This window comes from Penicillium bovifimosum (assembly GCF_028826915.1).
Source record: "Penicillium bovifimosum strain IBT 22155 chromosome Unknown utg000002l_segment0_segment0, whole genome shotgun sequence".
Classification (NCBI taxonomy): Eukaryota; Fungi; Ascomycota; class Eurotiomycetes; order Eurotiales; family Aspergillaceae; genus Penicillium; species Penicillium bovifimosum.
Window position 1 is genome coordinate 3,577,008 of NW_026622711.1, and position 26,028 is coordinate 3,603,035.

General features: G+C 51.1%; 11 protein-coding genes across 11 annotated transcripts; 5 read left to right on the plus strand and 6 right to left on the minus strand.

The window, feature by feature from the left end:
- Positions 1-227: 227 nt before the first annotated feature.
- N7515_002544 (ADP-ribosylation factor family protein) lies at positions 228-1,060 on the minus strand (the record flags this gene model as incomplete). Its single annotated transcript, XM_056663288.1, has 5 exons — positions 228-254; positions 302-625; positions 685-768; positions 855-965; positions 986-1,060. 5 exons carry the CDS (start codon positions 1,058-1,060, stop codon positions 228-230), a joined length of 621 nt encoding a protein of 206 aa, XP_056525401.1.
- A 482-nt stretch (positions 1,061-1,542) lies between these two features.
- On the plus strand, positions 1,543-3,908 carry N7515_002545 (putative chromatin remodeling complex subunit (Arp8); the record flags this gene model as incomplete). Its single annotated transcript, XM_056663289.1, has 4 exons — positions 1,543-1,582; positions 1,646-1,724; positions 1,826-2,225; positions 2,280-3,908. The coding sequence occupies 4 exons, from the start codon at positions 1,543-1,545 to the stop codon at positions 3,906-3,908; spliced, it is 2,148 nt and encodes a 715-aa protein (XP_056525402.1).
- Positions 3,909-4,439: 531 nt separating this feature from the next.
- N7515_002546 (uncharacterized protein) lies at positions 4,440-4,826 on the plus strand (the record flags this gene model as incomplete). Its single annotated transcript, XM_056663290.1, has 2 exons — positions 4,440-4,479; positions 4,531-4,826. The coding sequence occupies 2 exons, from the start codon at positions 4,440-4,442 to the stop codon at positions 4,824-4,826; spliced, it is 336 nt and encodes a 111-aa protein (XP_056525403.1).
- A 1,908-nt stretch (positions 4,827-6,734) lies between these two features.
- N7515_002547 (uncharacterized protein) lies at positions 6,735-8,242 on the plus strand (the record flags this gene model as incomplete). The annotated part of the gene is made up of 2 exons (XM_056663291.1): positions 6,735-6,996; positions 7,053-8,242. 2 exons carry the CDS (start codon positions 6,735-6,737, stop codon positions 8,240-8,242), a joined length of 1,452 nt encoding a protein of 483 aa, XP_056525404.1.
- A 1,113-nt stretch (positions 8,243-9,355) lies between these two features.
- On the plus strand, positions 9,356-12,245 carry N7515_002548 (class I SAM-dependent methyltransferase; the record flags this gene model as incomplete). Its single annotated transcript, XM_056663292.1, has 9 exons — positions 9,356-9,565; positions 9,618-9,749; positions 9,798-9,814; positions 9,867-10,126; positions 10,183-10,257; positions 10,310-11,588; positions 11,640-11,778; positions 11,839-12,041; positions 12,095-12,245. The coding sequence occupies 9 exons, from the start codon at positions 9,356-9,358 to the stop codon at positions 12,243-12,245; spliced, it is 2,466 nt and encodes an 821-aa protein (XP_056525405.1).
- A 780-nt stretch (positions 12,246-13,025) lies between these two features.
- On the minus strand, positions 13,026-13,914 carry N7515_002549 (Rer1 family protein; the record flags this gene model as incomplete). The annotated part of the gene is made up of 4 exons (XM_056663293.1): positions 13,026-13,105; positions 13,184-13,486; positions 13,627-13,744; positions 13,846-13,914. The coding sequence occupies 4 exons, from the start codon at positions 13,912-13,914 to the stop codon at positions 13,026-13,028; spliced, it is 570 nt and encodes a 189-aa protein (XP_056525406.1).
- Positions 13,915-14,366: 452 nt separating this feature from the next.
- On the plus strand, positions 14,367-15,453 carry echA (enoyl-CoA hydratase echA; the record flags this gene model as incomplete). The annotated part of the gene is made up of 4 exons (XM_056663294.1): positions 14,367-14,514; positions 14,568-14,705; positions 14,801-15,346; positions 15,404-15,453. The coding sequence occupies 4 exons, from the start codon at positions 14,367-14,369 to the stop codon at positions 15,451-15,453; spliced, it is 882 nt and encodes a 293-aa protein (XP_056525407.1).
- A 525-nt stretch (positions 15,454-15,978) lies between these two features.
- On the minus strand, positions 15,979-17,779 carry N7515_002551 (putative MFS alpha-glucoside transporter; the record flags this gene model as incomplete). Its single annotated transcript, XM_056663295.1, has 2 exons — positions 15,979-17,367; positions 17,456-17,779. The coding sequence occupies 2 exons, from the start codon at positions 17,777-17,779 to the stop codon at positions 15,979-15,981; spliced, it is 1,713 nt and encodes a 570-aa protein (XP_056525408.1).
- Positions 17,780-19,457: 1,678 nt separating this feature from the next.
- N7515_002552 (uncharacterized protein) lies at positions 19,458-19,874 on the minus strand (the record flags this gene model as incomplete). The annotated part of the gene is made up of 1 exon (XM_056663296.1): positions 19,458-19,874. The coding sequence occupies one exon, from the start codon at positions 19,872-19,874 to the stop codon at positions 19,458-19,460; it is 417 nt and encodes a 138-aa protein (XP_056525409.1).
- A 533-nt stretch (positions 19,875-20,407) lies between these two features.
- fgaCat (catalase easC) lies at positions 20,408-22,084 on the minus strand (the record flags this gene model as incomplete). The annotated part of the gene is made up of 4 exons (XM_056663297.1): positions 20,408-21,658; positions 21,716-21,895; positions 21,952-22,004; positions 22,063-22,084. The coding sequence occupies 4 exons, from the start codon at positions 22,082-22,084 to the stop codon at positions 20,408-20,410; spliced, it is 1,506 nt and encodes a 501-aa protein (XP_056525410.1).
- Positions 22,085-23,812: 1,728 nt separating this feature from the next.
- On the minus strand, positions 23,813-25,687 carry atg15 (triglyceride lipase ATG15; the record flags this gene model as incomplete). The annotated part of the gene is made up of 2 exons (XM_056663298.1): positions 23,813-25,453; positions 25,511-25,687. The coding sequence occupies 2 exons, from the start codon at positions 25,685-25,687 to the stop codon at positions 23,813-23,815; spliced, it is 1,818 nt and encodes a 605-aa protein (XP_056525411.1).
- Between the last annotated feature and the right edge of the window lie 341 nt (positions 25,688-26,028).

Consider the following 26,028-nt stretch of genomic DNA (forward strand, 5'->3'; position numbering starts at 1 on the left):
GACGCTTGTATTTTACTGTGTTCAGCGTCAACAATCTAATTAACAATTATTTGCAAGCCGTAGGATTGAAACCGAGGAAATCAAGAAGGATATAAGACAAGGGACTCTGCAGCAGAGTCGAAGGAAAGAAGCGGTAGGAATGCAGAAGGCCCTCGAGTCCAGCGAGGAAGCTCGAGCACCAAGGTATCAATGGTGAAATCTAAGTCCGACACTCAAACGCCAGAAAATCATGCATTCTCCGATTGGATCGTTTGCTGCGGAGAGTCAGTTTAAGGAGTCAAATGGAATTGGGAAAACGAACCACCAGCCAATCCATTCCCTCATTAATTCCTTTGCCATCAATGGCGGAGCAAGCGACGATACTCCAGTTTCGGTCCCGAAGCTCTCCCAACTTCAAAGCTTCTGAAATCTCGCCTGCGCCCTTGGCACCCGGCTGATCTTGTTTGTTGGCAAACACCAAAAGTGCCGCATCTTGAAGTTCCTCCTCATTCAACATGGCTGCGAGCTCATCTGCTGCGGTTCCGAGCCGCTCAATATCCGTCGAGTCGATTACAAATACCACGGCAGCGGTATTAGCATAGTAGCATCGCCAGTACGGGCGAATAGACGTTTGGCCACCGAGATCCTAGAATCCAGGGATGTCAATGATGGCTTCAGCTGAGCGCTTAGATAGACGACACATACCCAGACGTTGAGATTCAGATTCTTGTATGTGACCGATTCGACATTGAAACCGATTGTAGGTATAGTGGTGACGACCTCGCCGATCTGTGGGCGCAAAGTGTCAGCTCCTCGAATATCAAACACATTTAAACTGCCCCAGGGTAAAATGACTCAAAGCTTTCGTATCTTACCTTGAGCCTGTACAGCAGAGTAGTCTTTCCAGCATTATCCTGAATGCCCCGAGGGAATACAATTAGTGTCCATATCATCCCGATGAGAACAGGCTTCCCCGCGCCACGGAACTGCGTGGGACATCACATACAAGTCCGAGAATCAGGATGCGAATCTCCTTCTTGGACCACAGCAAGGACCAAATGCGCGATAGTGAGCCTCCCATGACGTGTGTGATTTGATTAGTCGGCGCGTTGTGGTTGCTTCAGTGACCGTTGCCTTGCGAGTTGCGACTACGGGGCCGAGTGTGATGAATTGAGTAAGAGGTCCGTAAATCGTAAGGGTCCGGTGGATTTGAATGAGACAAACGCTCAGTGCGTACGATAGAATGAATACACAGTAAAGTAGATGAAAGGGAAGAGTTGCTGGTGGCAACCGCGTGTTGGCCGGGCCTGTGCGGTGTGGGCGGTCAATCCGTCAATCCGTCGCCGGCGGGATTGGAGCTCATTCAGATCAATCGCACCACCCCATTGTCCCTTCAGCTCTGATCTCGGCGCTAGTTGACTTTTAGCTTCCTTCTCATGTAATCCGTTTCACTGCATCTCACGATCTCAAGTGCCCCTCGGTTACTTCACTCACCTCCGGCGCAATCTCTAGATTTGCGGCGATTGATCTCAATCAAAGCGAGCTGACCAGGAACATACCATCATGGTTGGAAAGAAGTCGGGCAAGGCCCTGCGGGATGAGGGTAAGATAGTCCAGTCGAGGTCATGACAGCCATCAAGCGGAGAGATTCTGATGATTGAGATAGGTCTGGAAAGGACGGACAACAACATGGCATTAACCAGCTGGCCACAGGTCCCAGCGATCAACCAGAAGAACTACTACACGTACGTATATATGCTTGTCACGCGATATCACGTTTTTTTTGCCCACTTTCTGGTCCTGAGACATCTGGTCATGCGACATGGCTGACCTCTCGACTATTTAGCGACTACCTGAAGCGAGACGATCAACTGCTCGCCTGGCGACTCCAAAACGAGGAAGCGAGGACCAAGATGACCAAGAAAGCGAAGGATCACGACCGTGCTTTGGCCATGCCCAAGGTTGATACTACAGAAGGCGATGCCGATGCCGATGCCGACGCTACCATGGAGGATGCGGAGGAGACCCCGGCCGAGATGGCGGGTTCTAAGGTGATTGTCATTCATATGGGCAGCCAAAACCTCCGTATTGGACTTGCCAGTGATGCACTGCCAAAGACCGTGCCGATGGTGATTGCGAGGAAATCAGCCACCAATGAGTCTGAAGAACATAAGGAACCTAAGCCCAAAAGGTTCAAGAATGATGATGGCTCTGAACTGGAGCCCGAGAAGGCCTTTGGACCTGAGGTATGTATGCCTGCTGCTATTCAGTCTTGGCTTTGTACTGATTTTTCCTGGCAGTGGTCGTCTCATTTCAATCGGATGTCTGCGGATTTGAAGGTGCACATGCGACAAAACAAGCGCAGGATGCTTCCGAACTCGAAGGAAATGGTGGTGAACTACAATCGCAGAACCGCGCCAGAGATCATTTCCGAGCACAACGATCCAATGCGCGCCGAATGGACCGAGCTCTCTAGCCCTCCACCCGAGTACATTGTCGGGCAACCGGCCCTCCGAGTCCCGGATTCCTCGAAGCCACGATACAAGCTGTATTGGCCAATCCGGAATGGCTGGTGCAACGAAAAGGACTACACAAGCAAGATGTTGCTCTTCCTGGACATCTCTTTGATCGTGGAAGACGCGATCAAGAACCAACTACACTTGACCAGCAAGAAGGACTGGACCCAGTATTCGTGCGTGTTCGTCATCCCAGATCTTTACGACAAGACCTATGTCAGTCACGTTCTGGAAATGTTGATGCGGGAGTTTTCATTCGCACGGGTGTGTTTCATGCAGGAGAGTTTGGCAGCTACCTATGGTGCCGGTTTCACCTCGGCCTGTGTCGTCGATATTGGCGCACAGAAGACTTCGATCTGCTGTGTGGAAGAGGGAATGTGCGTTGAGAACTCGAGGGTGAACCTGAAGTTCGGTGGTCAAGATGTGACCGAAACATTCATCAAGATGATGCTGCACGATCATTTCCCCTATGCAGATATCAATCTCAGGCGCAGACATGACTTCCTCCTAGCCGAAGAGCTCAAGAAGAGCATCTGCACCATGAACGAAGCCAGCGTGTCTCCCCAAGTCTTTGACTTCCATCTTCGTGTAGCAGGTCAAGACACTCGCAAGTACACCTTCAAGGCTTTCGATGAAGTTATTCTGGCACCGCTGAGTGTCTTTGAGCCTTCTATCTTCGACAACTCCGAAAAAATCAAGGGCAGACGGACCTTGATCGAGCGATCAGTCGACATCTATGATGGACTGTCTAATGATCCCACTTCCACAGCGCAGTCGGAGATATTGACCGCTATTGCCCCTCCCCTTCCATCCCAGGCCAAGGCGAATGCCGAGTCTCTCGTGGCGACTGGTGGCCAAGCCACACCTAGCCGTTCCCAGCATCCCAATGCTCTAAGCAAAGTCCAGGATCTTGACGGCACTCCTCGCTCTTCTGTCACAGGCTCTCCAGTGCCTGAGAACACCGGGACTCCCCAAGCTGGCGGAACAACCGCGTCTGCTGCCGTGGCTGCTGCCACACAGGCCCCTCGCCCTCTCCCCGTGGAAGAGAGGGACGATATCATGCCTATCTTTGGCCTGGACAACGCCATCCTCACCTCTATTGCTCACGCAGCTCGCTCCGACGAGAAGAAGATGCGCGATTTTATCGGTGGTATCATGGTCGTCGGCGGTGGCAGTCTGACCTCCGGCCTCCACCTCTACCTGGAAGAACGACTGCAGTCACTTCGCCCCAACTACGCCAAAGAGATCATGATCGGGACACCTCCCCGAGACCTTGATCCCCAGGTCGTTGTGTGGAAGGGAGCTAGCATTTTCGGCAAGCTTAGCAGCACAAATGATAGTTGGATTGGCAGGGTGGAGTATGACCGGCTTGGCTCCCGGCTGCTGGCATACAAATGCATGTGGGCCTATTAAGCATCCGATGCTCTGGGATATTCTTTATCTTTATGACTAGCTTGCTCTGGGATATTCCTTCATCTTTATGACTACCTCGCTCTGAGATATCCCTTTATGACTACCTTGATCTGGGATGTTCCTTTACGACTATGAGAATGCGGCGTGGGGAGTTGCTTAACTTGCTTTTTTCGGTCGGTATGGGGGATATCTCAATATTCTTCCTAACCCAAGGACCTGGTTTTGAGAATGCGGCGTCGGAGTCGCTTAACTTGCTTTTTGCGGTCGATGTCGATATGAGAGGTAGCTAAATTAGCTTTAATATCCTTCCTAATCCAATGACCTGCTTTTCAACACGAGGGGATTGTCCATAGTTGCTGAGCGTTAGCGAAGCAAGCTGTAATAGGGAGTTGCGGGTTGTAGGTCCTGAATTTCATAGTGCTTCACGCCTGACTGTCGTGTCCCATACGTTGCTCCCTTCCCGTCTATCTTTCCATACTCTACCTCCACGCATCACTTCTATCTTTCCTTGCTCATAATGTCTACTAAAAGATGCTCTCAGTGCAATCACTTCCGTCCCCTGTGTGGGAAGGTACGAGAATAGAATACATTCGAGTAAAACCTTCTCCTCAGCGCATCTTAGGTTACTCGAACGTACCCTACCTTCTCCCACCTTCCCACACCCTGGACACAGTTTTGATCCGTCCGTGGGAACAAAGAAACGAAGACGTGCGAAGGCTGTCGACTTTTCTCAGCACAATCAAAAGCCCGCCTTCGCCAGTCCACATCAAGGCCTTCCTCGGCACGATCGCAAGCCCGCGTTCGCCAGTCCAGATCGAGGCCTTCCGCTGCGCCTCCGACATCAATCCCGGAACCTACGCCACTCGCAGAATCGACCGCAGTCTCCCATTCTATGCCCTCGCACAACGCAGCCGTTAGCAGTCAGGAGTGGGAGCTGATCCAATCTTTCTTATTCCCGGCTGCAACAGTACAAGATGGAGACCTGTTCCCGTTGCCAGGAGCGGTGGTTCGAGATGGGGCTTAAGGATACCGTCTGTCGGCGCCGCTGAACAAAAAGACAAGGACCAATCAGTATGGTTGTATGGTAAAGGGAATGAGATGCAACCGGACCAGGTACCCTCACACCTGCCCGAGCTTACGCAGATCGAGGAGATTCTGATCTCACGCGTCCACGTTATTGAGTTTCCTCAGCACAAGAAGTGCACAACATGACCTCGGTAGCGGTACTGCTGTCCACGTATCTGCGGGACCTCGATACAGTGGACGCGTAGATCAGAATCTCCTCGATCTGCTGCATAGCCATTACGATACTAGTCAGGCTCCAACAGGTTAATAGAACATTGATCCCAATGCCGATCTGCTGCGGAGAATGTCACAAAAAGGTGCGCAGGCCCACGCTGCTTGACGGGTCGGTCTGGTCGGCTTGGGGGTACCGCACTCGGCTTGGGATCAACGGCTTTGACGTAGACACCCCAATGGTCCGCAAAGGCCTGCTGTGCTGCTGGGGATAAATTGAGCCGATCCGCCAGATACGTAGACAGCAGTACCGTTACCGAGGTCATGTTGTTGTTGTTGTTGTTGTTGTTGCGATTTTTAACGTCCGGCGACCGCCGGGTCAGAACCCGGCTGCCTTAGGCCTCCCATGGGGCATGCAGACGTGCTAAGCTGAGACTTTCCTCAGAAAGCAACCCGTACTGTGAAGCGGTCTCCCACGTTCCTCGCCCCGACCTGTGGGCTTCTCGTGGAGTTGTGTCGGCGGGCTGGTTTCCATCCCTTTGAGAGTGTCTCGTGTCTCGGCGCAGGCGCGCTCTGTTTTTTTTCTTTCTTTTTTGGGGGGGGTGTAAAACGCTTGCCTGATTAACTACCTTGGGCAGGTCTTCGTGTAGAACTCCGTCACCCTTAGTAGGGTGGCGAAGTCTCCCGGTGATAGACCTCTAAGGTAGGTGAGGCCTGTTCTCTCCCCGACGGGGGGTGGGCGGCCTTTCTATCACCGGGAGACTTACACTCCATGAGGTACGAAGAACTACCTCTGCTTCCGAGTGAGATGGGTATCATTTGACTTCGACCGTCCAATTTATGAGCGAGGAAAGAAAATTTTGATGTGTACGGGGTAGAAGGTGAAAGAAGAAATCGAAAGAGAGATAGAAGCCCGGGATCTGATTTGTGTCAAGATCTACATCATGACACGGGTTGCTTCGCTTTGCTAACGCTCAGGCCAATAAGAATTAGGAAACGTTTCGATATTGGTCCATTAGTAGATGCACGCATATTGGAATATAAAGGCCACGGCCCCGGTTGCCAACCATCGCCCACGTGACGTATATACCAACATCCACGCGAAGGCTTGCTCGATTACCACGCACTTCATCGATAGGCGGTGAGTTTGGGCAAAATGCTTGGCGGCTTGCTCGAATATGGCATCCAGCTTGTATGGAAGCTTTTGCAAGCGATCTCATGCCAACTGTCGCGCGCTTGGGATCCACCTGAATATTACGATCCCCAAACCAGGGACATCACTCTTCTTAGCCGCATTCCGACTTTGCTGCAAGCTTTTGGGCGTCACCTGGGTAGGGTTGCGATCATTTCCCTTCCATTCCTAATTGAGCTCCCATACTGACTGCATACTCTAGAATTGCGCCACCGTCCCTGTCTGTTCTCCTACGTCCTCTCCACATATCCTTCCATCCGTTTGAACTCGAGCGACAGTGTTCTATATCGTTTCAGTGAGCTTTGATCCCATACCGCCCAGAGGCGGGCCGAGATGCTGATGCGCATACTATAGTTTAGTCTTCTAAGAGTCGCAAACACAAATCACAGCGACGAAAGATGTCTTCAAAATCCAAGGATACGGCTGGTGGCTTTCACCAAGACTACATCGCGTCTCTCCGCTATCGCAATGACCTCCCTCCCCCGGACATGCCCCCCAAATTCCTCGACATCCCACACGAGGGCTTGAGCCGCTTTCTCACTCCCGGATTTGCATCAAACTTGGCTCGTCGAGAAGAGCCCAACATTGATGTCGACGCTGAAGGTGGAATGCCAATTGACCTTGTCGGTATTCCGGGATTACATTTGGGCGACGAGAGTGGTACGTCTATGCTGATTTCGCTTCACATGCATGCCCGCGACTAACGAGAAGGCTAGCTATCATGGCTCCTGAAAACCCGCAGCCCTTGGACCCCGCTGATCTTCCCCTTCTCTTGACTATCGACCAACTCCGCAACCCTGCCCCCAGGAACACCAATGTCAGCTTCCTCCGTCGTACACAGCACATTGGTGTCGACCGCAGTGCTGGAGATGGATCCCGCGCCGCACCCATCAAAACACAAACACGCACCCCGAAGAAAGGAAAGCCCCACGTGGATGACCCGAAGCATGTTAAGAAGTTCATCCAAAAAGGATTCGATATCGCCTACCCGCAAAGCAAGCACGCTGGAGAAGACACAGATAGTCACATTCGAGGTCTTCCCGCGACAAAGGCAGAACTTGACGCCTGGGCCAATCCTGTTCACCCTGAAAACCCGAAGTTGAAGCCAGTCGGTTTCTTCCCTATCATGCCCGATCTCGAAGGCTTCCCAGACCCAGGTGGTTATCTTCAATTCAAGTTCGATAAGGCGCCTTTGCCGGCCGTTGGGGGCAAGCGAGACAAGCGAATGGATGTCGGTATTCTGACACCAGTCGCGCCTGAACAGCGCGTTTGTCTGGAGCATTCGGCCAAAGTCGATCTTCACAATAAAAACCCTGCTCTCTACCCTCACCCGGGCCCGGTTCCTTATGATTACCAACTGTTCCTACCGGAGAAGCACCAGTCCGTCAAGAACATTGATACAAGCATGAACCTGGCGAGCGCAAACCGCGACAGCGAAGACTTGTACGCCAACGAGGGCCCCGATGGCAACAAATTCCACCGCTACGATCGAATCCGCACTTACGCTACCAGTGCTCAGGTATTCAACACTGAGCAAAAAGACATCGCATTGACACTTTTCGAACCCAAGGGCGACGACACCAGGCAGTTGGCGGCTTACTACTATCCTATCTCAGGCAAGGCCCGTCTCAAGCCAGAGCGCGCCCGCACCATTGCTCAGGCTGGCCTCGCTCCTACTGCGACCCAACAGGAAGAGTCTGAGGAAAGGATTGATCAGATGCAGATTGTGATGCGTGATCCCAACGAGGCCGAAGTCTACAAGCGTGCTTTGACACGTCTACGCGTTGATCCCAAGTTTGCAAGCAATATGCCCCCTGAGCCTGTCCTTCAGGAAGAGGAGCAAGTGGAGAACGAGGAGACGGATAAGGTGGCCGATGAGGATACTCGCATGAGCGATGACGAGTAGGCATTCACCCGCTTGGGTGCCCGTGCTGAAAATCAAGCGGTTGCGCTCCTGTAAGTCGATTCACCTTGGTGTCAAGACCATAACTGATCTTTGTTGGTAGTGGCGAGAGCGGATCTGGGGAAACGACCCTCCGTTCACATTTGCTGTCCTCTTTGTCATTTTCATCCACCCCGCTTTCCTCTAAAATCTCCTATGCCGCCTTTATTTTCGACACCTTGACAACGACCCAATCCGTTGCCACACCCACCGCCTCGAAGGCCGGCCTCTTCCTTGAGCTCCAATACGATGGATCATCCTCCGTCAACCACATCCTAATCGGCGGCAAGATCATTGACTATCGACTCGAGCGAAGCCGCAAGAAAAAATACCAATATGTAATCCAAATGACTCCACTGAATATGATAACAACTCCATCCAACTATGCTGTATTATGGATTTTTCTTTCTTGAACATTAGAATGTCGAAGTTTTACTCAAGTGGAATCTCATGGGTTGGCGTCTGAGCAATGGAAAATGGCGTTACGCACAGATGATTCAAGCAGACTTCATCCTTCATCGCATTATTGCTTTCATTGCGGATTTCATAAAATGAGGTTAAATTGAGATCCCATTAGATCTGGAGAACTCCCAGTGTGCCGACGATGACGGAGTTGATTGGCGCCTAGGTAACGCTAGGTTGGGGCTGGTGGGCCTATGTGGCTCAGCCCGTGCCCGGGGCCGGGGCTGCCCATTGGGCCACATGGGAACGGGCTGGACTGTGAGTGGTCCATCAATCAACTGGTGAACTTTATTTTACTTTGTATGGACTCCGTCCGCTAACGGGAATCGGGATGATCTATTCTTCCAATCCGGAACGGCGAATTGTACCAGTTACTTCCTTGGTGCACGGTGGTGTGCATGTAGACCATGTCCATTCTACCCTCTTCCCTTGCCCCGTCTTCTTGTCTGTCCCCCATGTGTCGCCATGATAGGACCTGGCTGACGCTGCCTGTCTCCGGTGGAGCTTGGAGGGGCACATGTAGTCGATGTAGGGCTGATTGTAGTTGGTATTTGAGTCTGCCGGTTGCTACTCTTGCTCCTTGCTTCTTGCATCGCTCTTTGCATACTGCTGACAATGGATTGGACGCACATCTATATCGCCGGGGCCGCCATGCTGGTGTTTGCCCTAGTCGGTTTGGTTCTTTTGGTCTCATCTCAGCATATCAAAATCGCCAATATCAGCGCTGACCCATATTTGAGGTTCATATGGGCGAGCTTCATCAAGCCGCACGATAAGAAGGCTGGGGGACAACAGGATGCATTGGAGAGTTTCTATAGGACACAGGTATGATTGAACCTTGAGTTGGCGGAATTGGTATTCAGACTGACAGTTTTAGGCCGCCATTTATGATGCAACTCGTCGTCGCCTTCTCTGTGGTCGTGAGGATATGCTTGGCCTTGTGGCCGCACAGTTGAAATATAAGGTTGACAACAAAGAGGTCAAGGTTGGCAAGGCTGTCTGGGTTGATGTGAGTACCCATCAGCTTTGATGTCGAGTCGGTGCTGATTTGATTCAGGTCGGAGGTGGAACTGGGTAAGGACAATCTCCTTCTGGTCATACAGGCCAAACATCTGACTTGGAACAGTTACAACATTGAAGCTATGGGGGCATTCCTTCCTGTGAACAAGTTCTTTGGACACATCTACTTGGTTGACCTCTCTCCATCTCTGTGCGAGGTGGCGCGCAAGCGCTTTGAGCGCCTCGGGTGGAAGAATGTCACTGTTCTCTGCCAGGATGCTAGATCCTTCCGTCTGCCAGAAAAGGAGTTTGATCCGCGGTCTACGATTCCAGCAGATGATCGCTCAGATTTGATTACTATGAGCTACAGCCTATCAATGATCCCTGGTAAGCTTGATCACACATGGAAGTTTGGGTTAAAGCACCAACACTTACCGTTTTAGACTACTACAGCGTCGTGGACTCATTGACCTCCCGTTTAAAGCCAACTGGAATGTTGGGAGTCTGTGATTTTTATGGTAAGCAGCCGCTTGTGCATTTGGTACGGATGACCACTTACTCGAAATCCAGTCCAAAACATCGTGGATGTGTCCTGTCGCAACTACACAGGAGGTGCCTTCAACCGCCATGTCAATTGGCTTGGGCGTATGTTCTGGAGAGCCTGGTTTGACTTTGACCGGGTCAGTCTCGAGGCTGCCCGTCGAGACTACCTGGAGTATAAGTTTGGCACTGTCATTTCGGCTAGCGAGCGGAACTATCTCCTTGGTGGTATTCCATATTACATCTTCGTCGGTCGCCCAAAGGAGATCGCATCTACGCCGTCAAGTCAATCGATCGAGAGACTGAATGCTTCTTTTACCGAGTCACCTTACCTACACCCCGCCAATCACCAACAGGGCATGCATCAAGCAGTGGTCAAAAGTTCAAAGGAAATCCGCTCTAAAGCATACGAGACCGCTGTGATCAACCTGAGTGCAAACCTGCCACTCCCATCGGCCTTCTATCAGAACCACCACTACCGAATCCATTACAACGATATGCTACCCAAGCATACTCAATTCCAAAATGAGTACATCTACGCATTTACATGGGAGGATCCGCGGGTGGACCACCGACTCCTCAACATTGGCAAAGACGATGTGATTCTGGCCATCACCAGCGCTGGTGACAACATCCTTGATTATCTACAGAAGAACCCCCGCCGAGTGCACGCAGTTGACTTGAACCCCAACCAGAACCATCTTCTCGAACTGAAGGTTGCTTGCTACTCAGCACTAGGTCACCGAGATATGTGGAAGATCTTCGGCGACGGCAAACACGCGCAATTCCGCGAATTGCTAATCTCGAAACTCAGTCCTCACCTGTCCAGCCAGGCTTTCCAGTACTGGCTCGAACATGCTCAAGTCTTTAGTTCGAGCTCGGGTCACGGTCTATACGAAACAGGTGGTTCTCGCCACGCAATTCGCATGGTGCGCTGGCTCTTCAATATCTTCGGACTACAAGGTGAAGTCCAGAAGTTGTGTGAGGCGCAGAGTCTCGCAGAGCAGCGTGAGATTTGGCCTCGTATTCGACGTGTGCTCATGAGTCGACCGCTCCACTGGGCTATTGTGAGCACCGAGTGGTTCGCTTGGAAGGCCGCCGGCGTGCCACGGAACCAACGTAACATGATTGTCGAAGACTTCTTCCGGCGTAACGGCTTGACGGAGGATATGAAAAAGGGCAAAGATGTGAGCGGCCAGTCGATCTGGGAATACGTCGTCAATACGCTTGATCCTGTTATCAACGATACCCTGATCAGCAACGACAACTACTTCTACTTCCTTTGTGTACAGGGAAAATTCTCCCGCAGGTTTGTTATATCGCATCTCTCACAGGTATCCATTGCTAAAGGCAGATTTAGATGTCATCCCACCTATCTATCTCCCCAAGCACACGTCAAGCTATCGACACCTGGCGCATTTGACGGTCTTCGCATCCACACCGATGAGATCAACGAGGTGATCAACCGTATAACCCCAGGCACTCTGACTATCGCCGTGGTAAGTATCAGACCCAGAAATCATAAATGGTCGAGTTCCTCACACTGATATATCAACCAGGTCATGGACTCGATGGACTGGTTCGATCCCGCGGAGGACTCAGCCCCCGCCCAAGCCCGGACATTCAACCACGCCTTGAAAATGGGAGGTCGTATCCTCCTTCGCTCCGCCAGTATCGACCCTTGGTACATCAAGCACTTCGAGGAGAACGGTTTCTCTGCTCGGCGTGTTGGAGCCCGTTTCCCTGGCACATGTATTGATCGGTGAGTTTTCTCGTGTTCTCGTCTGACTGTCAGGGCGGAGCTTATACATCTAGGGTCAATATGTACGCATCCACCTGGATCTGTACCAAGACGAAAGATCTGTCGCGCCCCGATATAGACCGGAAAATCTCGTCATTTTCGTTGACCGAGAGCGCGATCCCTGTTGGTAAGATGTCGGGCAGCGTGGAGAATCTTGTGACCTGAACCTGCCTTGTTTCGCTTCAAATTGTACCCTTCGTGTCTTGACCTGTGTTTATGATACCTATGAACTGGAGTTAGATGGTGTATTGCTAAGTTTTTGCGTTTATTTGGTCTTCGTTTGGCGTAAAGGGCCATTCCATGATAATCCTAGAAAGAGATACATGATCTGCATGTTCAATAAGCTTGAAGACAGCCTTTTCTGACTCGTGAACCCCATGGAGCAATCTGATATTGTGAGTGAATGGAACAGAACAGAAGGTACTCAATCGAGTATCGCAAGTCAATCTCATCTAACCGTCACAATGAGGGAGAGTTTGGTAGACGATGAAGTATGGCGTGTTGTGGTTGTATCGCTGATGTGGATGCAAAGAGTGGTGACGCAGGGTAGGTTGGCTATAATTAACCTACGTGCGAATGTATACTACTTACCATTCAATCAAATGGTTATCGGGCAAGAAACTCCGTGTATAAAGACCTTGAACCTCATTCGAACGTGATATAATGCAAGTCAGTTTCATTCATTGACCCCAGGTCTAATCATATTTCACAGGTGAAGAAGACTGGAACACGCCAAAGTAGCGGTCCTCTAAGTAAACAGTGATTAAAAGAAGAGTTGAAAATTCATAAAAGGACCAGGAAGTCCGGCGCTTACACCTCCTATCGTGTCATGTCTGCCCGTGGCTCACCAAGCTAAAGCGCACATCCACATACAAGAAATGAGCATGCGGGTAATCGTCGATATAGAGTCAGAGACAGAAAGGAAACTAAGAATACTCCAAGCTCTCATGAACGGCCGTACCGCGCCTTTCCGAATGAGAAAGGCACGTAGCGGTACTTAATCATGTGCTGGATTTGTCGTCGCACTGCAAAAGATGTTAGAGGGATTCACCAATTCAGAGCAGATGTTGCATTTAGCTCGGACCAACGCGGGAAGGACTTACTCGTCAAAACAAAAAGGATGATCCAGTAAACAACCAGCACGGGCCAGAAGACCGGGATATCGAAAACGGCGAGCCAGGAGCAGACGAAACCAATGGCGATGGCACGGGTGGCCGAGTGCCAGAACTTGAACTCTGGCAGACGGCGGATGAAAGGCCGGAACTCCTCGTCCTTCTTGGTAGGGAGGCTAGGGGAGCCGGCGTCACCGTCCTCAAGGCCCTCGTCCTGGGTGAGAGAGGGGTCGAATTTAGGAGTCAGGAAAGCGAGGAAGAGGTTCAGGAGGTAGATTCCGAGTGTATAGGCGACTGTGATAGAAGATGCCAAGGTTAGCGGGGTTGTCCTGCTGACGTTTCCAGCGCTGCTGCTGCTGTTTTTGTTTCTTGGAATTGAGGCGCATTGTGTCCACGCTCCGACTTCCAATCCACAGGGTTATGTCGAGTCATACCGATATACCAGCCCTGCGCAAAGATGATGCGCAGGAAGAAGAGGAAAAGAAGAGCGCCGGAGCCTACCCAGCGGTAGGTTGTGTACGGGGTCGAGGCATCGAGTAAGGCTTGGTAGCGCTGTGAAGAATGGTTAGCATATTGGGTTCGCTCTTCATTCTATTTCAACAGAGGAACTGAAGACATTGCACAATGCTTCGCCTCACAGGATCAACACTTACCCGTGTCAATTTCGAGGTCTGCGCGGAGACGGCCATGAACGGCGACTGATCAGGCTCAGGGACATCCATAATGAAGATATGAAGAAGAATGGACGAAACCCGGGATCTAGATCACCGATAGAAAGAAAGGAAAATGCTAATGCACGGTGATTAAGATTAGCTGCTGAAACCAGACATTCCAGGAACTGCCCCGGTGCTTCAGGACAGAAAAGTGTCCACTGTCCACGGGCCAATCAGATGGAAGATGAGTCACCAGCCACACAGGAACATGTGATCTGGGACGCTATTTGTGGCAGGTACCCTGACATAATCCACACTAACCAGTTCCGCTCTAGTCACTTCACGTGAACCTCGGGACGGTTAACTTCGGCGTTCACACGGTCGCGGGGAAACGGGCCATCTACGGAGTATGATGTTATCGGGGAACTACTCGTCTGTTTTCACATTCCTCCCTTTCTCCTTGTAGGACAGTCTCAATTCTCGAACAAAAGTTATTGTCTTTCTTCTCTTCACATATCACAATGTTTGCTCGTCAATGCACTCGTCTGGTTACTTCTCGGACATCGGTCCCTTTGACCTCCTACCTCGCCCGAGTCCGGGGTTATTCTTCGGCTGCCGGCAGCTATGAGCACATCCTCACTTCGACCCCCAAGCCCGGTGTGGGATTGAGTATGTACAAACCAGCAAGTTTCAGACATGGACAGCTCTAATTGCCTTTAAAGTTACCCTGAATCGTCCCAAGGCCCTCAATGCGCTATGCTCTCCGTTGTTCGTCGAGCTCAATGAAGCCTTGAGCAAATACGACAATGACAAGAGCATCGGCGCAATCATCATTACCGGAAGCGAGAAAGCCTTTGCCGGTACGTCTATACCTTAGTTCCACCGCTTATACGTCTCATCAGGCCCAATCATGACCTACATGGGCACATATACTGACCAACCAATCCTACCACAGCTGGCGCCGATATCAAAGAAATGGCTCCCCTCAGCTTCTCAGCTGCCTACAGCGACAACTTCATCGCCCCCTGGTCCCACCTCGCCAACACCATCCGCACTCCCGTCATCGCCGCCGTCTCCGGCTACGCCCTCGGCGGCGGCTGCGAACTAGCCATGATGTGCGACATCCTGTACTGCACCGAGACCGCCACCTTCGGCCAGCCGGAGATCAAGCTGGGCACAATCCCCGGTGCAGGCGGCTCTCAGCGTCTGACCCGCGCCGTTGGTAAGAGCAAGGCGATGGAACTTATTCTTACTGGCAAGAACTTCAGCGGAAAGGAGGCTGCCGAGTGGGGCGTTGCGGCTAAGGCTGTTGCGGGCGGTCATGAGGAGTTGCTGGAGCAGGCCTTCAAGACTGCTGAGACGATTGCTAGCTATAGCCGGGTGGCTGTTGTTGCTGGTAAGGAGGTTGTGAATAAGAGTCAGGAGTTGTCGCTTAAGGAGGGCGTTGAATATGAGAGACGGTTGTTCCATGCGCTTTTCGGTAGCAAGGATCAGAAGATTGGTGAGTGCTCCTGGTGAGTTGTGTTGGGTGGAGTTTGCTAATGATCTCTTTTCTTAGGTATGACTGCATTTGCGGAGAAGAAGAAGGCTGAGTGGTCGCATGAGTAAATGCCGACTCGCCGGATTCGTTTAGAATCAAGCATCTGGCTTTACTCATAGCCTGTGTGTAATGCATAACGCTGCAGCTGTGGGATAATAATATTTATTTACATGACACAGCAGTTTCATCTGACTCATTTTCCCCTTTGGTCGTTTGGAATGATTATCTCGGCTTTTCGTCACGTCTTTATGAGATCCGTACGAACCTCAGTCTGATTCCAGCCCATACCATTTGTACGATATCACGGCCGTGGTCCACGTGGGATGCGATACCTAACAACATGAGCACGGGATAGTCAGGCCGATCTAGTCAAGGATCTCCCCGAGATCCCGTGCGTCAGACGTTCGTTATAGGTACCATGTCCAGCCATATTTAGATGCTAATGATCACAGTTCTAACAGACATTGTGTAGATTATTAAGGCTAAATTAATGGTGGATGATGGCAGATGTCTAAAGCGCTATGTACATGCCAGAGTTTACATCCAAATTGAAAGCCAGCGCGAAATCAGTCGTAAACGTATTACACATTGCATCATACATAGTGCTCATGCTTCTCCAGCTGACTCACATCAGTAACAGCATTCTTCTCCGCCCTGTAATCCTCCATGACACGCCCCTCGATGGTCTCATCGAACACATCCACCTGGGTGGTCGCAAACTTGCGGGCACTGACACCACGCTCGAAGAGTAGATCAAGCTCGGCGAAGCTGCGGCCACGAGGTTCAGGAACGCGGAAGTAGGCGTAGATGATACACAGGAAGCAGATGCCGCCCCAGAAGAAACCGGCGAAGTTGCCCCAGTCCCAAGCACCCGGGTTCAACATGTAAGGGGTCAAGACGCCGCAGATGATGGCAACGATGTTGTACAGGTTGCGGCCGAGGACAACCGTTTTGATCTGCAGGCGGCGAGTGGACAGTTCGGCGACGAGGGAGTAGCTGACTGTGCCCACGGTGAGCTGGTAGAAGAGAGCCCAGACCAACATCATGGCTCCCGTGGCTAGGGAGCCTGCGTTCCTGTTCTCTTCGGGAACGAGCCCTAGGAAACCCATGACCATGAGCATGACGCATAGTCCGCATAGCCCACACAGAACCAATGTGCGTCGGCCGATTCCAAGTGTCATGAGGAACCATGCACCGAACACGCCAACCATGTTGATACCGTACTGACCCATGGCGAAGGCATAGGAGTTACTGGAGCTCAACCCAGCCTGTGTCAAGAAATAGGTCGAGTAGTTGGAGAAGGTATTGCCGCTGAGGTTTTGAATCGCCCAAACCATACAGACAATTTCCGTGCGGCGAAGATCGGTGCCCCGGAAGCAGTCCAAATAGCTAGCACCCTTGGTGATCTTTTCCTCGAGAGCGGTTGTGTGAACCATCATAGCGACAGTCTCATCGGCATCAAATTTGTCCGATTGAGACTTTCTAGTCAACCGCAAAAGCACCCGCTTTGCATCTTCGGCACGACCTTTACGAACCAACCACCACGGAGATTCGGGCGCAAGCCAAATTCCAATGAAGAGTGGCACGGGCCACATCCATTGCAGTCCATATGGAATCCGATAAGCCCATTCGTCAGGCCGGTCTAACATACCCATAATCACACCGATGCCAATAAGCTGGCCAAGGCCCCAGCAGAAATTGACATAAGTGGTCAGGTACCCGCGCAGCGCCACAGGGCACACCTCCGAGGCGTAGGTAATGGTCAAAGTCTGAAATACACCCCAAGGAACGCCACTGAGAATCTCCGCTGCGAGCAGCGCTTGCACATTCTTGGCTGTGAAAAAGATGGACGTCCATGCGGTAACTAGTATGAGGCAGGCCATGATCGTGTACCTGTAACCGAAGCGTTCCGACGCCCAACCGTTGATGAAAAGACCGATGATTTCGCCACAGTACGCACCGTTGCTCAGACCTGCTTGCCACTATTGAACGAAGAACTGTCAGTTTTTATTTTCCATCGCCAAGAGGTTGGCAATCGCAATCGCCCGGGATGGGGTTTATTGGACTAACCGCTGCGGATACTTGGTATTCGCCATCGGTCCATTCTCCATATTTGCGATTGAATTGTGGGAAGGCGTAGAAGTTGTTGACCAAACTGATATCGTAGCCCTCCATGACGATACACGTGGAGATGAGCACGCTCCACATAACAGCCTTCGGATACAGCCGGATGCCCTGCATCAAGGTCATAGACTGCTCCTTCTCCGTGGCGGCTTTCGCATTCAAAATGACTTTCGCGGTGGCTGAATCTTGGCCCGGGCCTGCGGTCGAAGACTCATCTGCGGGAGTGCCGCCCACCGGCGTGATGGTGTCTGATTCCTCGGGTTTAGCCATGTTCGATAGGCGGAGTCGAAGACGCCGGCAACGCTTAGAGGGGGGTTCTCAATTGATGATTGAGAATACTAAGGCCAAGGCGAGTCGGGCGTTTGAGGTTATGGATTTAAGAGTTGGCGGACCGGGGTCTCAGGGGGGAAAAATCAGAGTATCCACAATGCGAACATCGCAAAAACTCCGAGAATTGAAGGGTGGCGGATGACTCCTCACTCCCTTGACTACCGAGGGTAAATGAATGTAAAAGGAGGGGAAAGGACTAGCCAGAATTGGGATAAGAGCGAACTCGTTGATCAAGGCGGGGAACGGGGGAATTGGCTAGAATTGGCTTCGAGCGGAATCGAGCCTCAGGTCTCGAAGCAAATTTTCGGATCCGATAGCTTGGCGATTCCGCATCGGGCAATTGATCGGGTGTGGTCCGTGTTTTGAATTATCTACTGTCACGTGGACAGTCTGTGGTACACAGTACACAGACTACACACACAGTATTGTGATTTACTCTACAGCCTTTTGATCTTTTCATTGTCTTACTACAGTGCTAATAAGGCCTCTCTTGAATATTTTATGCAGGGATACCCCAGGAACCCCGATATATGCGCGATCTACTCCATACTCCAGATTCCCGATTCGCTGTCTCCCCACGTGGGGGGGAAACCTTTTTTATTCTCCGGATCCCCTGGCATGTGACGGGAATTTTAACCTTCCCTCACCTGACAATTATTCCAATATGATGATACGAAGCCCCCCAAAAATATTGCGTCGACCATTCTTACCACCTTACTATATTAGGATAGGTTTATAACTATGCCTTGGTATTAAATACATTTGTTCTTAAACCCTATATTTTCTATCACGACCTTCTTGATACTCATTACCACCACCACACGCGATTATTTGCTGGATATGCCAAGGTATACGCTCTATCCAAGCCTGAATCTGCCGCTGAGGAAGCTCCTCCCACGCTGATTTCCACGCAAGATAGGCTTGCGCTTTATTCTTTGGTGCACCCTTGCGTGTTGTATGTCGTTTCATCCAAAACCAAGTAGGCTCGATGGCGTTTAAATCTGGCGAATTCGGGCACCACAGTAATCGCTGCACTTGATAAAGATTGTAAATGCGCTTCTGGAACCAATGTGAATGCGCTGGTGCGTTATCCTCTTGGACAATCGTATCCGGACGATCAATAGCACATTCTTTCGCGAATGGTAATAATTTTGGTACTAAAATATGCTTTTGATATCGCCACCAATCGATTCCACCTCGTGAAGTTCGAGATAGCTTGCCGGTTTGTTGATTAAATCGCCATTGAGGTTGACGATCCGGAGTCTGACGAAGATTCAAGCGCCGCATTCCATTCGTAAGCTCCCATTCCTGACGAAGTTCAGGCTCTAAGATCGTATTCAATTGTTCGATAGCTTTCTCAGCTTCCCGTTTTTCAGCAGCCGTTTCAGGCACCCAACAGTGGCAGGGTTCTTTTTTATCATAGGTAAAGCAGCCCCAAAACATGAACTCCGAAGCACCTTTCCAGCGCTCTCGGATACAAGATCGAGAGTAAGCCTCGCGAGGAGTTCGCCAAAGTCGGTATCCGCCCCGTCGGTGAAGCAAAATGACCGAAGTTTCGTCTGACCAAATTATATTTTTGCAGTCTTCGATTGTCCAGTGTTGGCGTTCCAAAGCCCATTCAAGTCGAGCTTTCTTCATCGCTGGTGTCAACCCAGGCTTCCGTGGTCTTCCGAAACCCATTCTTTTTGAGGATTCGACGAACGGTTTCTGCAGATATATTGACCCCAAGCTTGCTAAGATCACCAGCAAGGTCAGCACAAGATTTCTCCCGTTCATAACGATCAGATCGGACCTTCGAAATAACGATCTCTTGGGTCGCAGTATCTTGCTTTGTAGGTCTTCCGGGACGAGGTGTATCTTGCACATAACGATCATGAATGATAGGGTCTTCGCGCGGGTTGAAACCCCGTTCGATAGCACGCGCATATATCCGGTTCACAGAGCTGACAGTTAAATTGGCAATTTCACTACTCGATTTAGTAGTAAAGGCCCGAAGTGCCACAACTTGCGTGCGAGTCGCCGTCTCGGTATGCATCGTGGTGGGTTGGCAGGTTGGCAGGTTGGCAGATTGGCAGATTGGTAGGGGGCTTAAGGGGGTAGTGAGAAAGAAGCCAGAAGGATGGAGATCAGGGGTGTTGTGTATGACTTTACTGTAATCGCTAGCTTTCGATATCAGATTAATACCGCTAGTAAGGTGGGTCTACGCAATATTTTTCGGGGGCTCCTCCGTACATCACTAACCAACCCCATACCCCGTAAATTGATGAGGATACGGCATTCGCACATGCTATTCTCTTCTCTATGAGTACGTCCATGAGTGGATCTGGGAAAGAGAGCACAAATTTCATAGTCAAAACCTTGCTACACAATAGGGAAAGGAAGGAAGTCCAACCGAAGAATGGATGCAGAAGCCCTGACTGAATTTGTATCTGGTCAAGACTTCGAGAGATGCCAATACTAGGTATGCAATAATTCGTATCATATTCAGTTTGTTGACATACCTGGATACAAGAATATACAAGTGCATCCGCTATTAATATGCGTATCCGTAAAGAAGCTAAAGCAGATCTACAGACGCGCTGGCGGGGCACCTTTGACATGAGCCTCAGTAGCAGACTGAATGCGAGCCCCAAGATCGGGATTGACACGACGGAACATCTTGTAGGTAGCGTTACGAACACGCTCGTGCGCGCCGCAGAGATGACCAGAGATGTTGCCAACAAAGTTCTCCTGCTGTCCGGGGGTACGGCCCAGGACCTGCCATAGGCCGTTGGCCTGGACGTAGTCCTCAGAGGTAACCGGATACTGCTCGGCAATCACAGCACCGGACCACTTTTCATGTTCCTGGCTAGCCTTGACGGGTCTGTGGGCGACGGGGCGGAAGGTGGAGGGGTAGTTGGGGTTGGCGCCGTAGTTGCCATTCACGTTCATGTAGCCATCGCGGTGGGTCGGGTTGAAGGCCTTGAGGGGGCAGTTAACGGGAATTTGCTCGTAGTTACCGCCCAGACGGTGACGGTGGGTATCGGGGTAGGAGAAGAGACGGGACTGGAGGACGGGATCGGCGGAGGGTTCAACGCCGGGAACCATGTGGGAGGGAGAGAAGGCGGCCTGTTCAATTTCCGCGAAGTAGTTCTGCGGGTTCTTGTTCAGGGTGAAGCGGCCGAAGCGACGCAGAGGCACATCTTTCTGGGGCCAGACTTTGGTCAGGTCGAAAACATTCCACCGGAACTTCTCGGCCTGCTCGGGGCTCAGAACTTGCACGTAACAAGTCCAGGACGGGTTTTCGCCGCGCTTGATGGCCTCGAATAGATCCTGGGTGTGCCAGTCGGGGTTCTCGGCGGACAGCTTGGCCGCCTCGTCGTTAGTGAAGGTCTTATTGCCCTGGTCGGTTTTGCAGTGGATCTGAACATAGTTGAAAGTGCCATCCGGCTTGATCCACTTGTAGGTGTGACCGGAGTAGCCATTCATATGGCGGTAGGAGTATGGGGTCCCGCGGTCACTGAACAAATGCATCACCTGGTGCACCGCTTCGTGGTGGGTGGAGAGATAATCCCAGAACATAGTAGCATCCTTGAGGTTGGTCTGCGGGTTGCGCTTCTGTGTGTGGATGAAGATGGGGAATTTGGCAGGATCACGTAGGAAGAAAACCGGGGTGTTGTTGAAGACCCAGTCCCAGTTGCCCTCTTCGGTATAAAACTTCATGGCAAATCCACGAGGATCACGGGCACTGTCGGGAGATCCCTTCTCACCGCCGACGGTCGAGAAGCGAGTCAGCATCTTGGTCTTCTTGCCGACGCCCTTGAGCATATCGATAATAGTCTAACTTGCTGCGTGAGTATGGTGTACTCCGCACGTTTATCCAAGCTTGCAACGTACGATATCGCTGATGTCGTCGGTGACCTCAAACTCGCCATAGGCACCTGCACCCTTTGCGTGGACCACGCGCTCCGGAATGCGCTCACGGTCGAAATGTGCCAGCAAGTCGATTAAGTGGAAATCTTGCAGCAGGAGAGGGCCATTGGGCCCAATCCGTTGAGCAGCCTGGGGGTCCATGACCTATATGCATGCGATTAGATCATGCAATTCAGGTAGAAGGCGGGGAAAGGGCGTACAGGACAGCCATTGGAGGCCGTGTAGACCGGAGTCTCGTTATAGCGGTATGTTTCTGTGTAAGAGAGGATGTTCAGTTGTGGCTCTGGGCTAGTTCGGCGGTATAAACCTACTAGGCTCATTATCTTGGCCCATGATGGCGATTTGTCTGAAGATGAGGTATGAATAAGGAGTTGGGAAACTCTCCGGAAGGGCAGGCTTTATATCAAGTGACCATGCGATGAAAAACCGACGTGTGGGGAGCCATGGGAAAATCCACCCAATTCCATGGACCCACCGGTAGTCTGATAGGGAACTCTCTTCCACTACGCCTACATGTACGTATTCGATCATTTATCTTTGTCGCTTCGACATAGACGCGTGCATTTCTACACTGCATTTGCAACTGCAACTGCAATACATGTAACTGACCGTAGAGGTGCAAACATGTACACAGTACACCCCGATCATACTGTGTAGAAGCTGCCTAATCGTAAACGGGCCCGACCCGATGTCAGTTTGTAACTTTGTATTCGATTTTGGGTCCACTTCCCGGGATTCGGATTGGACAGTCATCGAACCAAGTGCATAAACATGAAAGCCGTGAAACGGTAGCTTCGGTAAAGTGACGAAGCGGGAAAATCGGAAAACCTTCTGTGGGGAACCCCCGGCTTACTTGGCAGTCTAAGCTCATTTGGGGACGTGTCTAACTGGATGTAGCTTACCGCGTCGGAGGTTGCCGTCTCCCGTTCGGCACCCTCCTAGGTACTCTCTCGGACCTCTTTACGGAGGCCTCGGTGCTATGTACGCAGTACACTGGGACACTGGGAGTAATACTGTAACACTGTGTAAGGAGTCAGACTGTCAGAGAAGAACAAACTGCAGGCGACGCACAGGCCGTTGGTGCTGCTCAACCGATGCCACCGCACGGTCCATAGATAGTCTGAGTTGCTCCACTTGAAACAGACATCTGTACCCATTCTCAAGCTTGGAAGGTTGAGTTTGAAAGAGTCGATTTGTAAATAGATTGAGGCCAGACCGAGGGTTGGCGTAGATATGCATTTTGGGAAGATCAGGTCATTCCTGAATCATCTTGCTTTCTTCTACATACACCACAACGCAGTGACAGTGTGGTATTCAGAGCTATCCTATCTGGCGGTCTTTGTATGTATCCTAAAGATGCTCGTCCAATCTTTCGCGTCCATGTTGGCGATACTTGGCGGGGAATGGTCGATGAGCGAACTTTAACAGTGAATATGACCAAGAGGAATCAGTCTGGCGAGGGGTTGATGTGGACTTGTTGATGCGGACTTTTGAATAGAAGGTATCGCGGCGTCCAACGTCATCTCAGAAAGTTACAAAAACCTTTTGTAACTTGAGGTCACAGTGACACGGACTCACTGACACCTCCAAAGTTTCGACAACACCCTTCAGCGCATGTTGAGTCTCTTGGATTTGTCTAATCTGTCCCAGTTGAGTATCTAATAGATTCATTGAACGATCTAGGTTTAGAGATGAGATGGGGGATAGCAACCAAAAGCTTCAAAGGTCAATCCATCAAAGGCGTTCTTCGCAAAATGAGTTGGCTGGCCGCCCGAATGGGGCTTGTTTTGGTCAGAAGTGACTTGAAGACTTCCGCCAAAAGGGGCACCAGACAGGGTAGGCTAACATGGAGTCGTGAATACATAACAGAAGTGCCAAATGCTCGCTCACATGCGCCAATCGTGTATCAAGAAAAAAGAACCGAAAGCAAAGCTGGAGAGTTGAAAAATCATCAAAGTCGGAGGGTATAACAAGCGCCTGTGACTTGTCAAAAGTCAGGATATAGCAGAAGGAAATGGACACTATGAGTAAGCCCTATGCATACATGGAGAGAAGGAGGGGTTAACTGGTAGGGATGGGTGCCGATGTGATTGCAGGCGTGGTGGTTGACTCATCCCAACACCCCCAGACTTTTCCGGGGCTATGACAAGTCGCAGAAGAGGAAATCAGGACAGAGTTAGCGGTAGTTGTGGCCGTGGTGCTCGTTTTGTCACGGCAACCGAACCACCCTGGATCGCGGCAGGTGCTAGTCGCGGTCACAGTGGGCAAAGTGGTGGTCACAGTCGGCGCTGGGGCGGCTGTTGTACTGCTGGTGGGATCATTGCACCCGAACCAGCCAGGTGTCTTGCATGTTGTGGTAGTAGCAGTGCTCGTCGGTGATGAGGTAGTTGTAGTGGTAGCGGTTGTGCTTTCGTCTAGACAACCCCACCACCCCGGGGTCTTGCATGTAGAAGTCCTAGTGAAAGACGTCGCAGTGCTAGTGGTTGTGGTAGTCGTAACTTCAGACCCGTTGCTGCGGAAGAATTTCCAGAGTTCACAGTCGAAGCATTCCTCCTCTGCAACACAAGGAGGGACATCATCATATTTCAAGATGACATCAGATATCACGTTCTCAATCTTGTGAGTGCCAATCCCGACACGCCAGCCCTTGTCTGCAACAGTATCATACGCACACATCTGTCCCGTGTGACATGCTGACTCCATCGCATAACCGCCCCATGTACATATAGAGTTGATACCGTTGCAGGTTCCCATATAGATTGGATCTGCTGTATGTCCAAAATGGTAAGCTCCAGTGTACTGCCGGGTTTGCGGAAGTCGTGGATCGTAGCCTGGAGGACTCGGGAGGCCAAGTCGAGCTGCGGGTAATGCTTCTGGGACGGCTTCAAAAGTTACCACAGGCAACCCAAATGTCAGTCCAACTAAGCTGGTCATTGCGCCACCCAGAGAATGGCCGGTCATCCAGATATTCGACTGGGGATAAAGTTCAGTGACGTTTGAGTAAAGGTCTATCGCTGCTTGATAGTAATGGTTTTCATCCGTCATAGAATCGATGATGCAAGTCAAGTTTGCCGTGTATGTAGCGGTCTGACAATCGCAGGATTGTCTCCATAAGTAGGAACCTCCCTGGCCACAGCAACAGCTGAAGTACAGGTTATCGTTGATTTTATCGTTTGTTGTGGTACCGGCACCATCAAAGAGGGCCGGGGAAGTGCCCTTCAGCGAGATGACAACAGTACTATTTGTCTTATCGGAGTAGATGTGTCCTCTGAGGCCGTCCTTTTGCCAACCAAAGCTCCCCGAATAATTGAATTGGCCATGGATGGTGTGCCACTCTCCCGTTCCGGGTTCTTGAATGTAGTCGTTCGCGGTCATTTGCGCAAATGTCAAGACTGTCTGCTTGTCCGTGATATTCGGCCCGGGCAAGGTATCCATGACCCATTCTAATGGAGACAAGGTAGTTGCGAAGCCCGAAGTCCGTGCAGCTGATAAGTGACCCTGGATTACAGAAAGCCGACGGTCGACCAACCGTTGTATTGTAAGGGGACTGGATGAAGCCAACAGAGGAGACTCCGATGCAACGTATTCCAGTTCGGCCCCATCTTCGGATATAGCTCGAAGGCGTGTGTCGGGCGTGATGTCGAGTCTCGCATGAAGGTCGGGTTGTTCGTAGGTACCACGATGGAAAATGTGACGCAGAGACTAATACCAGTTATTAGAATCCGGGTAGAGTGGCTCAGCTTGCGTGGGGAAACATACAAATTCATGTGTGTTTGGTGTAGCTTCAGCCCCATCCAAGGGTACTAATGGCGGGATGATGGGAACTTGTTGGGGGAGTGGCTGATAGCCGACGGCCGACGCAGTACCTGATAGTAATGCTGCCGATAGTGATAGGCTCTGGACACTGAGTCCAAGCCACGAGCGTCTACGAGGCATAATGTGATGACGATGAGGATAAAGGACCATCCTTGAAGGGAAGAGACCTGCCTAGGTGAGTCTATCGCGGTTATCGGCGAGTCACTTATCAAGTGACGCAGTGCGGAGATCGGCACGTGACGATCACCACCCGCAATGTGACGCCATCTCGTGCTGGATCAATGCTGTGTAGAGTATTGATTCGTGGATCTGAGATTTGCTGGGACGCTCGTCAGAAGGGCCTGACTTTGCTCCTGATCAATCAGAATCCAACAGTACTTCCACACTGCTTGACTCCTACTCAGCAGACATCAGAACTGAGGAGCTCGGACTCGGATCGGCATAGGCCTATCAGCTGCACT